At 43.6% G+C, this 21916-nt stretch overlaps 1 protein-coding gene across 2 annotated transcripts in view; it reads left to right on the top strand.

Annotated features, from left to right (window-relative positions):
• Positions 1–21916, top strand: part of LYL1 (LYL1 basic helix-loop-helix family member) — a 320667-nt gene that overhangs the window by 39105 nt on the left and 259646 nt on the right. For both annotated transcript variants that reach the window (XM_069231928.1, XM_069231927.1), the window contains exon 3: positions 20712–20800. In XM_069231928.1, coding sequence (XP_069088029.1) covers positions 20712–20800 — 89 coding nt within the window. The remainder of the gene's footprint in view (positions 1–20711; positions 20801–21916) is intronic.

The following is a 21916-nucleotide window of genomic DNA, read 5'->3' on the forward strand; positions in this document are numbered from 1 at the left end:
AAAGGTGAATACTTACCTTTACTTACCTGGGATGGGGTCCCCCATCCTCCGCTGTCCCTTTGGTGTGGGTGGGGGTGTCCCTGGAGCCTGGGGAGGGTACCTGTGGGCTTACCATGGTGTTCCACCAAGGAAATGGGCCCACAGGTCCCCTAACGGCTGCCCTGACCCAGTATGTAAATAATAGCGCTAAGCAAGCTTAGCACCATTATTTAGGCCTGCCTACCTCCTGTGCGCCATCTTTGCAGGAGGATAAATAAGGCGCTAGGGTCTTTGAGTCATTTTTTGCCCAGGAACTCCTACCTTGCATCTCATTGACGCATGGTAGTTTTCCACAAGCGAAAAATAACTTTAACTCCAATATTTTGGCGCTAGACATGTCTAGTGCCAAAATATAAATATGGAGTTAGGTTTGCGCCAGATTTGCGTAAAAAAAATCACGCAAATCAGGCGCACACAGAGTATAAATATGCCCCCATATTTTGTAAGTTTGTTTCGCTTTTGTATCAAAAAATTACACAAATGCAGTGCTAAAAAAATATAAATATGGGCCTATGTTTGGCGTTCTTTGGGCACCTCAAAGCCTCAAGACCTGACCCAAAGGTCTGGTAATGCCAGTCATTCTCCTGGGACACAGCATGGAGCTTCTGTTTATCCTGTCCAAGCTCCAAGTTGTCCCATTCTTCTAGGCAGCATCTTCCTTTTGCAAGGGAACTTTCAACGACCCCCTTACACAGTTAGTCAGCTCCTTCTTTCAAATCAGGCCCATGGTAGCCCCCTTCTGGAATGCAGTCAAACTCCCCAGGTTTCTGGTCCCGAACTTGGCAGCGAAGTTGGAGGTCAATACCCAAACCCAGAGCACAAAGAATTTCTCAGCTGCCACTGTTGTGGGAACCTGGATTCTGGCAGACAAATCATGACACGCTGTCTGGCAGTTTCTGTTCCATAATTACAGTAAGTATGAAGACAGAATTTGTGAATTCCACATGCCACTCTGAGATCGATTTCAGGCAGTTCCTGACTTTTGTGTGGTCCTCCCAAACTAGCCACAGTCCTTGTATTACAGTGCCAGCAGGATGGTGAGGCACAGTTGGAATTCTCCTGCCAAACAGAACAAAGGCAAAAAGAGGCATATGCGTCCATACCTAACAATCACTCAAACTGTTAGTGGTAACCCTTCCAGGGAACAGTAGAGCAGGAAAAGGGCAGGACAATTTCCCTACACTTCAGCAGGACCCTCTATTGCATCTCTGCCACATCCTAGAGTGTTACAAGGGATCTTGGGAATGCTTTGGAGGAACCCACTCGGTTCATATTGCTGTCTGGGTACTCTCCAACCTTCATGTTATGAACTGCTTTGGTTCAGGAAAAAAATGGATTTCTAAGTAGCAATATTCACATGCAGCATGTGGTTGTGCATGCATGCAGCATGTTATACATTCACCCCGTTGCTCCATGTTGGAGACAAACAGCTTGACTCAAAACATGAAAGATGCCAGTGGGCCTCGCTGCCTGACAGGTAAGAAGACATGCCTGCCACTGGAATCCGCTGCTGTCACCACGGACAGCTTTTGACAGCCCAGCAAGTTGACAAGTAGTCAGGATCGGAACACAGAAGGTGCACTTGGTGTGTCCCGCCTTGGCACAGAGCTCCCTTCTAGGTGTCATTCCTGCCAAGAGAACACCTACCGGACACGCGTGTTTGTCATCTGTGCTGAGGTGAAAGTGAAATGAAAACAGAAACTCAAGACAGGGGCGCGCGCTCTTCGGAGACATGCAGGGGACCTTTTCCAGAGAAACAAAGGTGCATGAAGCCCAATGAATGATGCAATTTGTCGCAGTATGTGTTAATACTATAAAGCCAAACAGAAGCAGACTAGGCTTCCAATTCCTTTGCTAGGGGTCGATGGCAGAGCCACGTAGTGCATTATGGAAGTGGGTTCCAGGGTGGCCGGAAGTGACATATCACGAGTCGGAGGCTGGCGGAAGTCGAGAGCGGCAGTGCGGTAGTGTGGAAGCTAGATCCGAGAAGCCGAGGGCCGTGAGCTGGGGGCAGGATCCCAGCGAGAGGTCCGGCGAAGCGACGCCCGCGATGGTGCAATAGTGGTGTGGAACTTGAAAGAAGTCCGCCTCGGGGGAGGGCGGGGGCAGCACATCACCCAGGCCGCCTGGGCCGCTCCAACCGCTTAGGGCTCTAAGTGTTGCCAAACTGAGAGGTGCCGGGAGGAGCAGAAAGATAGGCTCCTTAAGGAGTTCTCTTGGTGACATACCTTGTTGCCCATCACGTGCAGGGTTAACATTGGAAGCCGTCCCATCACCAGAAGCCGGGTGTCAAATGTTTCAATAAGTCTATGGAGCAGTGTGGCTGCAAGATAAGAGCTCCATATTTATAAAACGGGCGGATGTGAGCTGATTATAAACTGTGGCTAACCCTGATATTACTGAGACTCCCTTGATAATTCCGAGGGACCCCACCAGTTTGGTTAACTTTTGGAATACCTGTGGTATTGGATTTAGACCAAAAGGTCTAAAGGCAGAGGGCCTGAAAAAATAAAAGGAGGTGAAAAGGGGAAAGGGGAGCCAGGGAGGATATAGTAAAAAGGCCTAGGGCTGCGGTTCCCCACAACGTGGGGCAGAAGCGGTCGGCATTAGGCCGGTGTGGCCTGCTTTTGTGGCATGTCCACTTACCTGAAATATCTTCCCCCAACCGTGCCACACTGCAATTTCTGCAAAGTCCTCCTAGTTCACCATGGGCCCAGATATCAAGTAGAGCATGCTCATGCCCCCCTCTGCTGTGAATTTGTAGAACAGTTTGACAGGGTGTGGTGGCGCTCTTTGATATAAAAGGTACAAAAGTGTAACAACAAACTGTCTCATCTTATCTAAATATAAATAATACAATGACTGCAAAAAAACGAAGATCTGGGTGTTGGCTCACAGGGAGGGCATGTATTTAAACTAAATATAACCCTTTATGGAACAAAATTAACCCTGCTACGTTATTGAAGGGTAAGAATCACACCTTCACCCTGTGGGAAAAAGAGAAGACTCCCCAAGAGGTTCGGATATTTGTTACAACCCCTGGTGAAGAGCCAAAGGGAGTCTTGAGGCTGGTGGTCCCAGGGAAGTCTTGCCCCAAAGGGGTCTCCTCAACGTCAATCCCCTGGGGAGGGGGCACAGCAAGCATATCTTTTCAAGAGCTCAGTTTGCAAAAAGAAGACCAGGGCTTGCTTGGGGTGCCCTCCGGTTCTCCTTCAATGTTTACTTTCCCTGTATGCTCCGAATCAGCCCCCCTTCCTTTGCCCCCTGGGGATGGTTAAGCCCTCCTCATCTATCCAGGAGGACTTTCCCCATATCAGGGCCAAGGGGATTCTGGGCAAGGGGACCTGGGATGAGGTCTTTACACTGCCAGATTTGGTTTTAGTTTTATGCGGGAGATATGGGCAACAGGAAAAGGATCATAATCTGCCTCCCAGGGGAACTATGGGGGTCATTACAACCCTGGTGGTCTTTGACCTCCAGGGCTGTTTTGACAGAAGCACCGCCAACAGGCTGGCGGTGCTTCCTGGGGAATTACGACCGCGGCGGAAGCGCCGCGGTTGCACCGCCGGGACCAGCGGTTTCCCACCACTTTAGTCCCTGCGGTTTCCCGCCACTTTAGTCCCTGCGGTTTAAATCCCATTACGAGTCCCCCTCCCGTCAGCCTTTTCATGGTGATTTGAACCGCCATGAAAAGGCTGGCGGAAACGAGAGTCGCGGGGCCCCCTGCCGCAGCTCCATTCAGCTTTTCACTGTCTGCAAAGCAGACAGTGAAAAGCGCGACGGGTGCAACTGCACCCGTTGCACAGCCACAACAGCGCCAGGTTTCCGCCCGGCGGCCCAGCGGGGATCTCCAAATAGGCCCCGCTGGAGTGCAGCTGCATTGGCGGCCGCCCGGCGGTTTCAACTTCCCGCCAATGTTGAAATGAGGGCCTATGTCTCTGCCTTTATCTACAGGACTACAATTTTTTAGCAGCACATCCTCTTCCCATGCATCATTTTATTTCCATTGGTCTAATTGCCAGCTCTGGAACTAAGGGATAACTTGCCAAATCAACCTCCTGACTGGGAAGTAAAGGTCTCTGTCTCATTGCTTAGCTTAGAAGGACTTCTTTCTTTGATTTTAAAATTGCAGGAGAAATTTGTAGGAGGGTCTGATTGTATTTTTGACATAGTGACAGCAATCATGAAAGAACTGACCAAGAATGATAAAATCAGGGGCTCAAACCAAGAACTGCCTCTTCCACTGGATGTTTCTCCATTGCCAGCTACAGCGTCTGAGAGCATAGCTGTTGGCCTCACGCTGATGTTAGCACTCAGGCAGGTAAACCGCAATGCAAAGAGCTATCCATCAAATCTGATTTGGTCGAAAGCCCAGTGGATTCAATATGCTTTATTTTCAACTCCTCCCCTGTTGAGGGAGCAGTCGGTAAAAATTATTTCAGTTGAACAAGAAGTGTTTCCAATCTTTAAAACTTTGACCAAGCAAGCGAAACATGCCGAGGTGTTTGGCTCTCCTCCCTAAATGCTGAAAATACTTCCAAAAATAAAAGGAAAAAATGGAGATGGATGAAAAGACTGTTGCAGCGAATTACAAGAAAAGGCAGAAGAAAAACGCAATTTAGAGAAGATGCAGACCCCTCTCAAAGGTCAGAGGAGTTACTGCAATCTGTCTGCCTTACCCCCCTGATAGTAGGTACCGAGTCTGGGTCCACAAGCCATCTAACGAGGAGTCAGAGGAGGCTTCAGCAATAGAAACTGCTGCTGGGATGCTGCCTTTGCTGAACCTGTTGGCTATCTCTTTTGTGGACCCCGACCTGAAGAAAGGCTTCACTGATTTACCTAAATCAGAAGGAAACATCTCTCTCTGGTGCAATGTGGACACATGCATGTTAGGCGTCACACCCACAGTTGATGAAGACATAATTTTGAACAGAGCTATTTTGCTTAAATGCTTTTAGGAGCCTGAGTCTTTGAGGTTAATTCAAAGTAGTGATACTGATTTGGCTCCCTTGTTGTATTCTAGGGTGGATTTCAAGTCAAGGGTGACTTTTTATTGCAAGCTTACGGTTAATAAAAGTTTACAAAATGCTGAATGTCTGCAATGTAGGGAATTGATGTTGTACCATTCCTGGGAGCAAAGGGTAGATACATTGTTGGGGGGGTTCCAGACCAGGGTTCCGAGGGGTATAGAGGCTGGTACCCCCTTATTCAATAGCAGGTCCTTTATAGACTTTAAGGGGTTGAAAGTCTTCCTTGGAGGGAATGGCAGGCAGATGTCACTTAAGGAACCAATAAACTCACCTGTCCAAAACCTGAATGATGGCTTAGATGGGTGGGGTGGGGTTGGCTACGTGGTATTCTAAATGAGACGCAGGGCTCTGGGCAATTACCACAACTCCACAACTAGCAACGACCTTAAAGTTGTCTCCTGGAATACATCGGGTGTAAAGAACAGCAGGGAGAAACTGCACTTTTTGACTATATTAAGGCCAAATGTGATTTGCCTCCAGGAGACCTGGTGCAATAGGGATTTGTTGTGTGAGGATTACTACCCCTTAGAATGTAATGCTAGGCCTTCTAGAAAGGGACAAGCACACAAAGGAGTGACTGCCTGTTATCTAATAGGCTTAAATGGAAGTTTGACTCTCGTAATTTGTTTATGGCCATAACCTTGTATGCTCCTGGTGGTGTCCAGGGTTCGATTCCTCTCTTATTGGTTAATGCGGACATTCCCGATGCTGCTGCCTATGATGGTCTTTTTGTTCATTAATAAAGCTCTTGATAATGAGCAGGCTCCACATGTAGTATTAGTGGGAGACTTAAATTGCAAATTGTCTAATAATGCTCTGCTTCCATTTCACAAGGTTGAAAAAGAGGAAGTCGTGCAAATTCCCCCAAGTGCCTTTCCGACAATGATAAGAATAGAGAAAAGAGGGAAACTCCTACTCGATCATTTGAGGAGTAATTATTGCATTGTAGCCAATGGGACGTTTCACTCAGATTCTCCAGCTCAATATACACGTTTCTCTTTGGGGAAAGGCAATTCTAGACTATGTGGTGGTAGGTGGTAAATCATTCTCTTTGTTAGGCGACTTAAAGGCCATAAATACCCTCCTCATTGATCATAGCCTGATTGTATTCTCCCTGGACTTTATTATGTTACTCATGGAATGATGGAAGTTTAATGGGTATCTAAATTTGATAAAAAAAAGACAGGGAGGACATAGTGGGATCATAGGATGGTTACAGGCTTGACAAATATAATAGAAACTACTCTTCCAAAGATCGAAAACGGGGTGGGGGATGAAGTGGAAAACTTTGGTAGGTTTAGGAAGCAGCTGTTAGTAGGGGCCACAACAAAGTCCTCTAATAGTGAGTTAAAGGTGATTCCCTGTCCGTTACTCCTTTTGAATAGGGAAATAAATGCCTTTGTTAGGAGTAAATATATAGGATACTCTTCTGAAAGGAATAAACAGCTGTCTCTACTGAAGAGTATAAGGATGCATTTGAAGACTCGTCTAAAAGAGAAGCATGGGACAGGCTTTGGAGTAACCTAAGGGAAGCTGCAGTAAAAGGGCAGGTAAGGTGTTTTTTGGTCCTTCGTTGCAGAAGGATGCGGGTTAGAGTACATTCTTCTCCCATAGCTATTGACAAGGTTTGCTGGATTGTATTTATTTCTAACCTTTAGCTCTTAATGGGGAAGAGGTGAAATGTCCCATTAGAAAAGGAGATTTCCACCCTTATAATTTCCCTTCTGAAAAAGAGATAGAGTTGGCTGTTCAAGGAATGAGTTCCTCCGCTGTGATGGGCCCAGATGAATTTCCAATTTAGGTGGTAAAGCAAGACACCCGCTCCTGGAGCAAGATTCTATTTTTGGTTTTTAAAGGTTTTTACGAAAACAAAAAAATTCCCTCCCTTGGGCGGGTAGTATTATAGTGCCACTGTTTAAGAAGGGTAATCAGAACTCCCCAGGTAATTACCTCCAGATCGTGCTCTAAGATGCAGTTGGCAAAGTTTTTGCTAAATGTCCACTGTCCCGGTTAAGCGAGTGAATGGAAGAAAATAAAATCATTCCCCTGGAGCACATGGGATTTGGGAGAAAACATAGCACTATGGATAACATAGCAACCCTTCAAGTGATTAATGAAAAATATGTAAAAGCTAGAGGAGGAGTGGTTGATGCAGCCTTGATAGATTTCTCGGCTGCATTTGATAAAGTGGATCGGGCCTTGCTGTGGGAAAAGCTCACTAATCTGGGTAGATCTAGTTATCGTTCTGCATCCTTCCACTGTGTACAGAGTATTATTAGGTGGTGATAGACGCCTGTCCCAAGAAATATCTATTTCAAATGGATTAAAGGAAGGGTGCCTTTTAGCTCCACTCCTTTTTTTCGTTATATATTTCAGATCTTCCTTCTTATTTATCCCACAGTGAGTGCCACTTTGTAACCCTTTGCGCTACATTATGCCTGCGCCAGGCACAATGTATGCGAAGGGGACACTCCCCTGTTAGGAGTTAGACTGAATTTACAACTCTGAAGATACTATCAGTATTTTTTTTACACATAGTTGGAGATCTCTGCCACCACGTCTCACCGCAGCTCACTACCTCAAAGTATAGGGAAGTGATTAAAGTTTATTTCTCTTAAAAAATATGATCAATCTGTCTGTCTGTCTATCTATCTATCTATCTATCTATCTAACAAATCAATATAAAATAATTGTAAATATATATTGGTAACATCAAACTAATATAATAATTTTTCACAACAGATTAACTTAGTTATTAGATAAATAATGAATTTAATTATATTTAATTTATAAATAATATTTCTTAAAAAATATTTTAAAACAATTCCCACCCACACAGTAATAGTTTTATTTGTATTTAATATGCATTAAATGTTGTTAAATATTATATGTTCCTCCCTCTAGGGATTTAACAGATGGGACAATATTGGTATTTCTACAGTGGTGAAGTTGCATGGGTCCCATTTGAAACTGTTTCAAACATTCCAAACAAAACATTCCCTACACAAATCCCAATTCTTTCGATACGTGCGGCTGTGCCATGCCCTTCACCAACATCATCTGTAGAAACTTCTCTTACGCGTTAGAGATGTTAGAGTTAGATCGCAATTTGGTATTTGCTCTAACACTGCCACAAATAAAAGCCAGTTTTAAACAGGCTACGTGGTCCCTAAGTTTTCGAGTGGATAAGGAAGCTTACCTGAAAAAGAGAGGCTTTCAGAATTGAATAGACTCCATTTTAGTAAAATAAAACAGTGCAACCCTATATTATTTGAATTTGATACATGGAGTCAGACGGTTCTGGATCCTGCTGCAGCAAAGTTTGCTTCCGCTGACTGTTCTTTTGGCAAAATGGTATGGTACTGCAGCGGACTGCCACCATTGTTGATCTAAAGTCCAAGATCTAAATAACTTATTACTTATTTTTCCTGCATTTTCACCATTTCAGTGGAAATGATTGAGACCCATTTGCTTCCAGTTGTCCATTCTCCCTGCCTCAGAGTTACTAGAGTCATTGTATGCACCTCCTAGTGAAATGTTTTGTTACAGCATTTTTAAATTTGCAAATGTTTTTTAAATTTGTATTCAGTGTAATGAATTTGATTCTTGCGATTTTGTTTGATGATTGTTTTTTTTATTGATGATTGATTATGTGTGTTATGTTTGTAGGGGGGCTGTCTATCTATTTATTTTTTAGGTGGATCTCTTTGAGAGTTCCTTAACATATATAAAAATAAACTTGATACTTGAAAACTTATAAAGTTGGGCCATAACATGGCTTAATGAATCTGCTTTAAGTTTCAGTTTCTGTAAGTACCTTCTATGTTAGCAAAGTTGTGATCCACAAAGCTAATGACATTTATCCACATTGTCAAACTTCAGTGAAAAAGGTGCCATGTGCACTGATCTTTTCCAGCTTGATATCAAAAACTAAATATTTGCTTTTGTGATGTTAACCATTCCAAGAACCATCAAACTTCAAACTGAAAATAAGGTAAACACTCTAAACAGAAAAAAGGCTTTCTTTGCTTTAGTAGTGGTGTTAAACCTCATGAATGGACGGCACCACATAGGATAGCATGTCATATGTCCACCCCATAGATTTGCCAGAAAGAATGCAACTTTATTGAAGGCCATCTCTAATCACCAGTCACCAAACAGTAAGTTCTCCAGCATACTGTACTGTTTCAAATCCTGGTGGTCCAAATCTTCGGGGAAATTCACAATCTGTCACCTACTCTGATCCAGCCTCAGGTATGTGACTAGTTGTTAAATGGCTGCCATCAGTTGGTTAACAATACCCCAGGATCTTAATTTCTGCTACAGTCAGCCACTGTTAACCCGGTCAAAGGTGGTAGCATAATCTATGAAGCACGTATATAATGGTAGATTTCTCTGATGTACTTTTGCCTCTGCATCCACAAAGGGAGCAATTATTAGGAATCAATAAAACACCTGTCTTTCTTTTTTAATATGTGAAGGATAATGGAGCTCAACCGGCATACAGGGAAGATTGATGTACAGCACACGTTTCCATACAGAAGTATAAGAAAGGGACTGTCTCCTTTGAAAATCTTCATAGCAAACCCATTTGGTCATTTAGATGCTTTTGTAGCACACAGTTTGTCTAATTCTGGAGTTGTAAGATACTGGGCAACCCACATTTTAGTTTCGTTTTTATATATTTAGTTGATATAAAGTGAAGCTATATTGGTTTTCGTATCTCCAGTTAGACAGTTTCGAACCCGAGTGATCATAAGTCTCTCCAAATGCTTCACCATAAACTAGAATTTATGTTTATATTTTTCAGTTTTTCTTTTAAAATGTTCATTCTAAATGTGTTCCTATAGTTTGTTGAGGCTCCCCATACTGTTTTTGTACTATTTTTTACTGAGATGCGGTATGACCATATTCCATCTCATTCTGGCAGACAGTTCATAAGGTGTACCATGTGTCTCCTAGCCATTTTCCTTAAGATTAGCTCTTTCTTGAACCAATGCAGCCTAGTTATTTTCTTCCTATAGGAAGGAATCCGATTAGGCTTGGTTGAGTGAGGCAATAACCACAGTGGCAGTGACAGACCCTGTGTAGCTGGGTCACTGGGGGCATTCCTCTCACTTCAAGCAAAAGGAGTGAGGGGACATCATGGGAAGTGACGGCTAGGGGCTTTTTAATGAAAACTCCATGCCCATCAACTAACATAAAATGTGTGCCCATAACCCCTGCTAGCTGGCCTTCTCTGTGTCCTTCATCACATTAGTTGAAGACAAGGGGTAAACTCAGGATCTACTGACAGTGGTCGCTTTTGACACTAATTTAGTGCACAGAGAGAAGGTAAGTCCAATGTCAACGCCCTTCCGTTGCAGCCAGTGCTTAATTTGTAAATAAAGAGGTGCTGGTGCTCAAAGCCCTTCTGTTAAACACGAGACTGCTGTAATTAAATCTGCAAGCACTGAATACTGAGGCAGCGTAATCCTGAAGCCATCTCGGCCTCTTCAATGCATTTACGGCCACCCCAGCCCCTTCAGTTTATCCTGCAACTTTCTACTTTCTCCCTTTATGACGCTTTTTAGTTTTTCCTTCCTCAGTCTTTCTCATATGTGTCTTTTGCTCGCAGCAAATACTTGAGGCATAAGAATAAGCCCCGGCCCTCACAAATAAGTGCCGGTGCTCAGCACCGGAAACAACAAGCACAAATTAAGCGCTGGTTGCAGCTATGGGTGAACTGACTTCTGATGTTCAGAGAAACGCCCTAGAGAGCTCTGTGATTTGGGTAATGTAGAAAGAGCCTAGTAAGTCCTCCTCCCGTTTATCAATAGTTGAGTCTGGAATTTTCAAGGTAGAATTTGCAAATGTAGTTTGTGATCATGGATTTAGAAACAATCTGATGTGGCAAGATGCAGATTAAGAACAATCACCTGTGAACATTTATTTAAAAAATACTTTGAGCATCCGTAAGAGTTTTCAAATTTTTGTTGTCTTTCATTCAAAGAAAATGGAAAACAAAGGTAAAACAATAATTGGTTTAGCCTAATCGTTGCCATGTGATGTTCCAAAAGACAAGTATTTTCGAAAAAGGAGACAGGTTTTTTAAACTATTCTCGTGAGTTATCGTTCTTTATCAGAATTACTCAACGTCCCTTAGGCTGCCAAACAGCAAGAGAGGATCCTTAAGAGTTTGTGATGCATAACACGCCAACTCTGTATCTTTCAAAGTCCATCTTTCTTGTAGGCAAATCAGGTCAGAACTTGCTGAAAGAACAATTTATTATACCTGCAAATCAGTCTTAAGGCTGTGATTTTTCATGATAAGAACTCGATGTGTCCATGAGCATCTTTATTTTTGAGATGCAAAACTTCCCTCTTCATCGGTAGCAACATGATGGGGTTTTTAGGAACGGTAGTGGGGAGTAGGAGACACCGGTGAAGGTGGGTCAGTCACCAGTACCCTTATCTTCTGCCAGAACATGGTTTTTTATGTTTTTTGTTGCTCTTCATTAAATGCCACATCATTAAAATAATATCTAGATGCCCAAATTTACTCAGAAAGAGAGTCAGCTTCACTGGTCATCGCCAGCTACTTTTGGATCATCCATACCTTCACCCAACTGTGCATTTAATTAAGTCAAAACAATGTGTGTGGTTTCATTTATTAATCACCATGTGTAATTACTGAAACAGCATACCAGAGCTTAAATGACATGGGGTAACATGTATGACTATGGAATGCAGGCCAAAGTGCAAAACGTGATCTCCCTACCCAGCCCAAGCCATTTGAATTTGTCATTATTACGATGGGCCATGTATCCCAAAGACATACTTCTTTCCTTTGGTCCCTTGGCATAGGGCACATTATGAACTGGGTGGTCCCTAGAACTAGCCTCAAGGAATACCCCAGAGGCTGGAAGAAAAAATATGGTGTAATGATGAATTATAAATCAGGGGTTAACTGTCAGAGAGAAGATAAGGGGTGGTGAATGAAAAATTAGGGTGTGACTTCATGAGAAACTTATTGGGGTGACTCCTTCGAGATTTCAAAGGGTGGCAGTGAAAGAGGAATTAGTTGTAATGATGAAACAAAAACCTTGGGTGAAGTAGAGAGAAATATGCAGTTGGGACGAAAGAGAAATCAAATGGAGATGATGGAAATAGTAGTCAAGATGGTGAGGATGAGAGTGAATCCAAGGACTACAGAAGTACCTGGGGTTGAATCTGAGACGAAACTGTGGTGCGAGCATGATAGGAATCAAGGGGTGACAATAAAAGATATTAGGGTGATAAAAGAGAAGTTCAGGATGACAGTGAAAGAATAATCTGAGGGGAGGATGAAAGACAAATCGCTGGTTATCCTAATAGAAATCTGAGTGTAAGAGATCGTAGGGACATGAGAAGCGAAAGCAAAGGTGAATAGGCGTGCAATTAAAATAAGTGATAAAATAAATTGTGGCTGACAATAAAAAAAATAAAAAGAAATAGGGGTTGACAGTGATAGTGAATTGAAAATATTTCAGTCTAGCGCCATAAATCTTGTCACTACCTGACTAAGGGCAACACGCTCCTCTGCATAGCTCAGTCCTGATCGCTTGATTGCTGGTAAGTTGTGGACAGGTTCGGGCTTGGATCAGAAACATGCACTCTAGCTAATACATAATGAACATTTCACCATCCATGCTTTGCAATAGAAGCACTTTTTTAAAAACTATGTCATTGTATGGATATGGGTTGGAATGTTCAAAATCTATGATGATTCCACCATTTGGGGCTAAAAGCCAGAGGTACTAAGAATCAGTTTACAAAAAGCTGTTGCAAAATGTGCCTTGACATTTTGTGAATTAATTCAGATTTTGCGATCTCACCTATGTTCTTATAGGTCAGTTGGCAAATTCTCAATTGAAGTGGGTCACAGTCTGGCCTACCTAATACATATTAATGAAGTAGGTCATAAATGGCAACTCACTCCGATTGGAGACCATTACATTGACAGTGGCCTTCTAAGGTCAGCTGTCGGCCATGTCTGTGATTGTCTTTAAATGAAGTAAACATGTTTTTAAATGTGACCCGTTGTCATTAAAAGAAACTACTTTAATTTGAAAAGAAGTTTTCTTTTTTTGTTTTTTAAAATTTCTTTGAGAGTTGGCAGTGGTTCCGTGGACCATTGACTACCCAACAACTAACTTTGGTATTTGGAATGAGTTATATATAACCTCCTTTGCGGTACTGGTAACTTTTCAATGGTTTGCAACCAGAATTACAGTCGCAAACCATTGCTACATCTGATACCAAACTGCAATTTGGAATGGACGCCCTGAACACGCCCCCCTCCAAATTGCAATTCAGTATCCATTTCCATACCGACTTTGGAATTCTATAAGCCTATACAGATGCAGAAATGGATTTAGTGAATACCAAAAAGCCATTTTCAGGTTGCTAATCTTCTAATTCTGTGACTCACAGGGTATGCAAACTCAAAATGGCTTGGTATTACAGGCCTTTCATTGCCTCATAGAGGATTTAGGTGAGTTTTGAAATTTATGTAGGGAAATATTTATGCAAAGGAGAGATTTTGGCAGTAGGTAGTTTCAGTCTATAATTTTAATGCAATGTTTTTTCAGTCTATATTTTCACATGCCAGCGCTGGAAGGATTGGTGTCGGTGTAATTATTCCTTGTCACATTTAGGGACATATTTATAAACCCATAGTGCCACCTTGCGCCACATTAGCATCCTTTTTTTTTACATTAATGTGGCCCACGGAGATCAAAATCCTCGCGCCACATTTACAAAGATGTGCAATGCATTAATTGTGCCACTTTGTAACCCTTTGCGCTACATTATGCCTGCGCCAGGCACAATGTATGCGAAGGGGACACTCCCCAGTTAGGAGTTAGACTGAATTTACAACTCTGAAGATACTATCAGTAATTTTTTTACACATAGTTGGAGATCTCTGCCACCACGTCTCACCGCAGCTCACTACCTCAAAGTATAGGAAAGTGATTAAAGTTTATTTCTCTTAAAAAATATGATCAATCTGTCTGTCTATCTATCTATCTATCTATCTATCTATCTATCTAACAAATCAATATAAAATAATTGTAAATATATATTGGTAACATCAAACTAATATAATAATTTTTCACAACAGATTAACTTAGTTATTAGATAAATAATGAATTTAATTATATTTAATTTATAAATAATATTTCTTAAAAAATATTTTAAAACAATTCCCACCCACACAGTAATAGTTTTATTTGTATTTAATATGTATTAAATGTTGTTAAATATTATATGTTCCTCCCTCTAGGGATTTAACAGATGGGACAATATTGGTATTTCTACAGTGGTGAAGTTGCCTGGGTCCCATTTGAAACTGTTTCAAACATTCCAAACAAAACATTCCCTACACAAATCCCAATTCTTTCGATACGTGCGGCTGTGCCATGCCCTTCACCAACATTGAAATGCTCTTAGCGAGATCCCCAACTTTACCCCTCTAGAGCCCAAGATTCTCATGGGCCCAATTGGGGCAGGGGGGGTATCACAACTATAGAAAACCTTGGTGAACAGTTCTCCAGATAATTTTTCAGATTTACGGGCCCAATTGCCTAAGTTCACTGGATGACTCAGACTGGAACGATGCATATATGCCCCCTAGGGTACTAGTCATTTCCTCGAGACTTTGACTTATCCAACTTAAATACCTCCACATACTGTGTCTGTAACATGTTACCATTGTTTTGAAGTGCATGCCTATTTTTCCCTGTGAGGTGGGAATGTTCCCCCATTGAGTTTTTTCAGAGAGCTGTGTTTGCCTCTCTTTCACATGTGCTAGGGATAGATGGATCCCTCCTCGCAGGTGGCATTGTTGGGTATTATGGAGAACTTGGAGGGTGCCAGAGGAGATCGAGGAGATGTGTTAACTTATAGTGAGTACTCCCTTGTGTCTGGCACAGCCAAACCTCTCTGATGATCTATAACGATAGTGAAACACATGACAGGTGTTGTTTTTGCTCCTTCCAGGTTGGCTTGGATGGTATTTTACCAAACCAATGCTGTAATACTGTGCCCTGGGTGGTGAAACACTTTTGTCATTTTACAGCTCAGCGAGGGTGCCACTGTGCCAAACCTACGCCTACAGATTTTGCTGTACAAATAGCAAAAGACTTTGGCCCTCATTATGACATTGGCGGTAATAACCGCCTACCACCGTGGCGACGGCCGCCAAAAGACCGTCACCGCGGCTACCAGCCATCAGCCGGATTATGACCAAAGCCGGATTTCCCCTATAACGATGGGTGAAATCCGGCTGTGGTCATGCTGCGGACGGTGGTTAGGTGGGACTGCTGCCAGCAGCAGCGCCACGCCAGTAGAACGCCGCAGACCGTATCATGAACCATGATATGGCCTGGTGGTGTTCTGCTGGCGGACGCTGCTGCTGGCAGCAGTACCCCATACCGTCTCCTGCCAAAGGACCCCTCACAAAAGGTAAGTCGGGTGCCCCGACAGGGGATGGGGGTAGTGGGTGTTGTGTGTGTGTATGGGTGGGTGTGTGTGTGCATGTCTGTGCATGCGTGAATGCGGGTGTGTCATGCGCATGTTCTGTATGTAAGTGTATGGATGTGTGAGTGCGTATATGTTGTGATGTGTGCATGTGTGTGTGCATGTATGTATGTCAGTGTGTGTGGAAGTGTGTGTGAATGTATGTATGCATGCATGTGTCGATGAATGTGGGTTGTCGATGAATGTGGGTATGAGTGTGTGTATGCGTGTGTACGTTGGTGAGTGAAGGTGCGTGTATGTCGTGGGGGGATCTAGAGAGGGAGGGGGTTGAGGGGGAAACCTGGGGAGGGGGCGGGAAAGACCCCTTCAGTGACAGGGAAGGAATTCCCTGGCACTGATGGTGCGTACCGCCATGGTTTTCGTTGCGGTAAGGGTGCCACGAAAACCATGGCGGTAGGCGGGTCATAATCCCGCGGGCAGGCTAGTGACGGCCACCTGGCTGGAGACTGAAGTCTCAAACCCGGCGGTCGTTACTGCCATGGTGGATGGTGTGGTACATTGGCAGTTTGGCTTGGGCCAAACCGCCAATGTCATAATATGGGGAAAAGTACTGCCAGCCTGTTGGCAGTAGTATTTTACTGCCATCCGCCGGGGTCATAATGACCCCCTTAGTCCCTTTTTAGCTCGGGGTGGATGGCAGTGTGCTAATCCTGTGCTTAAAACTTTGCTGGAAAAACAGACATCTGAGGTGAGCAAATCTAGAGTGTCTCTGCTGTTGCAGGATGCTTCTGACTGGAGCAGCTCTCCACCTAAACTTGGGAACTACTCAGCGTTCTCTCTTTTTTGTGTAAATACATACATATATATATATATATATATATATATATATATAAAAAACACACACGCACACACCTGTGAGTCATGTGTGGTGCTTGACTTACTGCAGGTTTGGGCTGGAGCATGGGTACTCACAAACATTTTCCCTGGAGCCAAAAAGTTTGGTCTGTCATATGTCCGAGGACTGCACTGATGCCATTGGGATGAAAGTCAGGCAACGGGAGCGAGGGGATTGGCGGTAAGGTAGATGTAGGCAATCAAAAGATATATATCTAGTGGCTTAATTGAACAATGTGAAACCAGAAAGCCTGGGATTAATCCCGGCTTCCAAAGTTTACCAAATTGTGGGATCCTAGGCAAATGTTTAATTTCACTTTCCCTTCATTTTCTTCATTATCACATGTAAGAGAACCTCGAAATACATGTTTTCAGGGCATGCGCTGTACAAAGCCTGCTTCTGTGTTCAGGGCCGGCTTTAGGACTGGTGGCGCCCTGTGCAACAGTTTATTGTGGCTCCCCCCACCCCATGACCTCGGTTCCACTCACTACAACCCAGCAAATGTGCCCCTCATCTCTCCATCGCTCCACTTTCACATACTTTCATGTGTTTTGAAGCACTTGTAGATGCTGGCTTTACTAATCCACTCTGCGAGCTACATAAAATATAGGGGCATACTTAAGAGCCCCTAGCACCATTCTAACGCTACATTAGCATAATATTTTTAATGCTAATGTGGCGTTAGAGGGCCAAAAACGCTGTGCTATATTTACAAAGTGGCGCAATGCATGCATTGCGCCACTTTGTATCCCTTTGCGCTACATTATGCGTGCGCCAGGCATAATGTATGGAAAGGTGGCATCCCCCGTTTGGAGGGGGACAAAAAATGTTGCGTTAAATCTGACAGATTTCTTTGCGTCATTTTTTCCGGCACTTTTAATGCCTGCTTAGAGAAGGCATTAAAAGGAGGCTTCTGTTGGTTACAATGGGCCTCTGGGTGCTTTGCAGGATTAGCATCAATATTTTTTATGCTAATCCTGCAAAGTGCCAGACTAGCGTCAACATTCTGGCAGTAGTCCCCTAGCTACCGCCATGTTGCGCCGTATTTTAAATACAGCACACACATGGTGGCATTAGGGTAGCGCTAAGGGGTGCAAGAAAAGTGATGCAGCACTGTGTGAAGTGCCACTGTTTTCAAATAAGCCCCACAGGGTAGTGCTTAATTTGTAAATAAAAAGGTGCCGGTGCCCAAAGCCCCCCTCTTAAACATGCAGCAGCTGCAATTAAATGTGTGAACATGGAATACAGAGGCAGTGTAATCCTGAAGCCATCTCGGGCCTCTTCAATACATTTACAGGCACTCCCTGACCCTTCAGCTCACTCTTGCGGAATTCAGCTTTTTCCCCATTGTGACGCTTTTTTGTTTTTCTCTTCCTCCGGCTTTGCCATATGTGTCTTTTTCTTGCAGTAAATGCTTGAGGAAGAAAAATAAGCACCGGCCCTCAAAAATAAATGCCGGTGTTCCGCACCAAAAACAGCAAAAAATTCTGACGCTAGTCCACTAACTACCGCCATGGTGCGCTGTATTTTAAATATGAGGCACATATGGTGGCGTTAGGGGGCGCCAAGGGGTGCAAGAAAAGTGTGCAGCACCACTTTTCTTAAATATGCCCCATAGTTCTGTTTTTGCAGCAGGCATATAAACCCTCTATGCTACTTTATGTCGAGTCAAAGCTGCCACTAGGCAAAACTCCCATCTTTCTCTCTAGCAGGAACATTAATCACAAGAGGCATCTTGACATTTTAATTGTTTCTTGAATGCTAAACGCACAAGGAACTTTTCAGCAGGTGCTTTTAAATTGCAAGTTTCAGAAGTTATTGCTAAACACATTGTCCCCCTGAGGTCAGCGCCCGGTGCGGTCTAACCGCCCAAAAGCCGGCCCTACCTGTGTTTGATTCAATAAACTTTAATGTTGTTCATGTATAACATTAACCCATGCCACCCAAAAAGTACAGATAGCAGCTGACTTGCCTCTTTAGTTCACTATTGGCTATGTTGTCAAGGTAGCGGGAAAATTCACGTTTCTAAATTCATCTTTGAAAACTAGCAATTTTAAATTAATACTTCTCAATGTGCTGATGTAATCAATTGTACTAAGGTGAAAAGTTTCTGCATGTTAATTAAATGCACTTTTTGAATTTTGAAGAGACTCCCATATTTTTACACTTTTGCTCCTAGATGTTTTTAAAAATGAAGGTGTTTCTCATGTTAAGCACATGACTCCCTAGTTAGTTCCTTTCTTTAACACCAATAAACCTTAAAATAAATGATTGCCTGCCTACTTAACATATTTGTATTATTAGTGCTGAGTGGAGTACACAGTAGCCTAGTGTTCCTGATGACCAGGGCGCTGCAGGTAAAGGTCAGTGGGCTGCATATGGCCCCCGGGCCATAATTTGAGTATCCACGGGCTTTAGTAAATTTACCACTGTTATGACACGTTTCGGTTTGTAATAACTTTAGAAGTGTAGTTTGTGAATTGTAATTGGCTTACTCCTTTGTGGGTCGGTGTTTGTAGTATCCTGTCAATCCCTAAACTCTTTTTTACTTTGATCTAAACCCTCCCATGTTGCAGTCGATATTCCACATTTTCCCACCACTCCCCGAGTCCCTCTTATATTTAATCATACATAATAAACTTATGTGTGGAGATCGTCTCACAGAAAAAAACCCAGTAAAGGTAAAGGTGGAGATCTCCACCCGTAGGTTTGTGAATTGCATTTGTAATAAGTAGTACTACTGTAGTACTACTTACTACAAAATGCAGTTTGTGAATCCGGCCTGCTGTTTCTGGATTGTCATCAAGTGTAGACTTGAACAACTTGAAAAACCAATAGTTGTCTACAACCATGACAAGCAACTGGAGTCCAGAGTAAGATTTATATGGGCTTTAAGTTTCAGAAACAACCAACTTCACTGAAATCTCGAGTCATCCAACAGACGAATACTGAAGTCCAGCTCGAGGTCTTTGGGGACTATTGCCCCTTCTTCATATTAGGCCATTTTAGGGAAGAATATGATGTACCTGCCAGAAATCCCTAAGGGCCAGATGTAGGTAGGTATCCGATTGCGACTTGCAATTTGCGAGTCATAGCGACTCGCAAATTGCAACTCGCAATCCGAGATGCAGAAAGGTGTCTCAGACACCTTCTGCGACTCGCTATGGTGTCGGAAATACCCACCTCATGAATATTCATGAGGTGGGTCGCAGTTTGCAACCCCATAGCGAGTCTAGGCACTCACGGGGATGGTGGCCTGCTGGAGACAGCAGACCACCATGTCCGTGACTGCTTTTTTAATAAAGCAGTTTTTTTTCTCTTTGCAGCCCGTTTTCCTTAAAGGAAAACGAGCTGCAAAAAGAAAAAATTCCGAAACCATTTGGTTTCGTTTTTTTCAGAGCAGGCAGTGGTCCATAGGAGCACTGCCTGCTCTGAAAACATATTTTTGTGGGCATTCACAAAGGGGAAGGGGTCCCATGGGGACCCCTTCCCTTTTGCGAATGAGTTACCATCCACTTCAAGTGGATGGTAACTGCGAGTTGGTACATCGCGATGCGGTCGCAAATAGTAAGGGAACACCCCTTCCTATTTGCGAGTCAGAATCACATTTTGCGAGTCGGTACCGACTCGCAAAATGTGATTCTGCATCGCGTTCAGCCTTTTGTGCCACGCAAACTTCGTTTTTCGCCGTTTGCGAGGCGCAAAAGGCTTCCTACATCTGGCCCTAAGTCATTTCTCATCACCCAATCATGAAAATAATCTAAACTCTAACCCACCGGGGGAATGTTGGTGAATTTAAGCCTATCTTAAATTACTAAATAAAAAATCATGGCCTTAAATATGTAAAAGTAGAAGTGAGCAGAAGGCGCTGGTAAAACGAGGGATCACTCAAAGAATAAAATAAATAGCTAACTTGAGGAAGGGAGGAGTGAATGGGGTGAAATTTAAAAACGAAATAATTAATCAAAAGGGTGATTTTCATCGAGAAATATTTGTAGAGATTCAACAAACTTTGGATCACTCAACTGGGGAGGTCTGACCAGAACAGAGTTATTGTGGCAAGATCCTGGTTTCAGAGTTGCTGTGAGCGACTGGGGGTCTGTTAGAACCTGGATGCATGATGAAAGATTTCTAAAACTTAGAACTCACTTATATCCTTGAAAGTCCAGAGGGCGTTGAATGTGTCTTCTTCTCTCATGTCTTCAATCCAGCGCTGTAAACCAGTCCTGTCTTATCCTCCACAGTGCCTACATGGGAACCTCAGGTACTTTCGCTGTGTTTCCCAGCCGCTTCAAGAGACGACCTGGCTTCTATAACCCTGAAATTGCAGAAGGTAAGCTGAGGCTAGACCTCATCAGCAGGGCTTCGTATGTAGCTTCTCAGACGTGAGCGACCACAGATGAATGTGTTTGGGATGAAAAGAGAGTTAATTACTTGTTACATTTGTATTTAAAGGGTAATGAAACGTTTTATATTTTGATTCATAAATGGTTATTTTCCCAGCTTTACGCAGAGGAAATGTAACATTTTATAATGTCAACGTCCTGAATATAGTATGTAAATAAAAAGAAGAGCAAAAACAAATAGTTCTTTCACAGTTCTGTCCCGCCCACCTCAGGTGGCTTGTGGGGTCAGTACCAGTGGCGGCTTGTGGGAGGGAAAAGGGGCAGGGCAGCGCTGCGCAGGGGAAATAAAATAAAATAAAAACGTACCTTAATTCCACGCTGCACCACGCTGCTCCACTCCTCGGTTGTCGCTCTGCTTGCTGCTGGCACGGGCTCCCAGCCTGCCATGCGGCGAATCCTGACGCTCTTCAGAGCAGCATCAGGATTGGCTGGGAGTGCCTAGCCAGGGCGCTCCCAGGCAGACTGGGAGCCTGTGCAGGCTCTCTCCAGCCCGGCTACACAGTGCGGGCTGGAGAGAGCCCTGTGCGCATGTGTGTTTGGCCGGCCCGAGACAGCAGGCCAAACATACATGCGCACTGAGGGGAATGCTCTGTGCACTCCCCTCAGGTCTTGTCATCCCCATTAGCCACCCCTTTTAATAGAAAACGATAATAAACATAGTTTATTATCGTTTTCTATTAAAAGGTTTGCATCTGCCGCTGCTGATGGGGGGACGACGCGGAGGAGCCGAGCCTGGTCAGGACCTTCCATTACAGCGCCCTTGTCCAAGGCGGAAGCTCTGAGGGCGTCTGGGGCCTTTATCACTTGTGCACACCTCTGTGTCCTAGCCTGATTACTCCCTGCTCTTTCACTTGCCCTATGCATGAGGTGTGACTCAGCATCCACCTTTGCAGTTGTGACCCCATGGTACCTGGCCACTACTGCTGTCAGCAGTTATAGTCTACAAGTCACTGCTTTCATTAGCGTTCCTGCTTCCTGTTTTTTCTTTGTTTTCCTCACCTAATAAATTAAAGGGCCACTCAGTTGTGAAAAGATAGGAGCCT

The sequence above is a fragment of the Pleurodeles waltl genome, chromosome 4_2, assembly GCF_031143425.1.
Source record: "Pleurodeles waltl isolate 20211129_DDA chromosome 4_2, aPleWal1.hap1.20221129, whole genome shotgun sequence".
NCBI lineage: Eukaryota > Metazoa > Chordata > Amphibia > Caudata > Salamandridae > Pleurodeles > Pleurodeles waltl.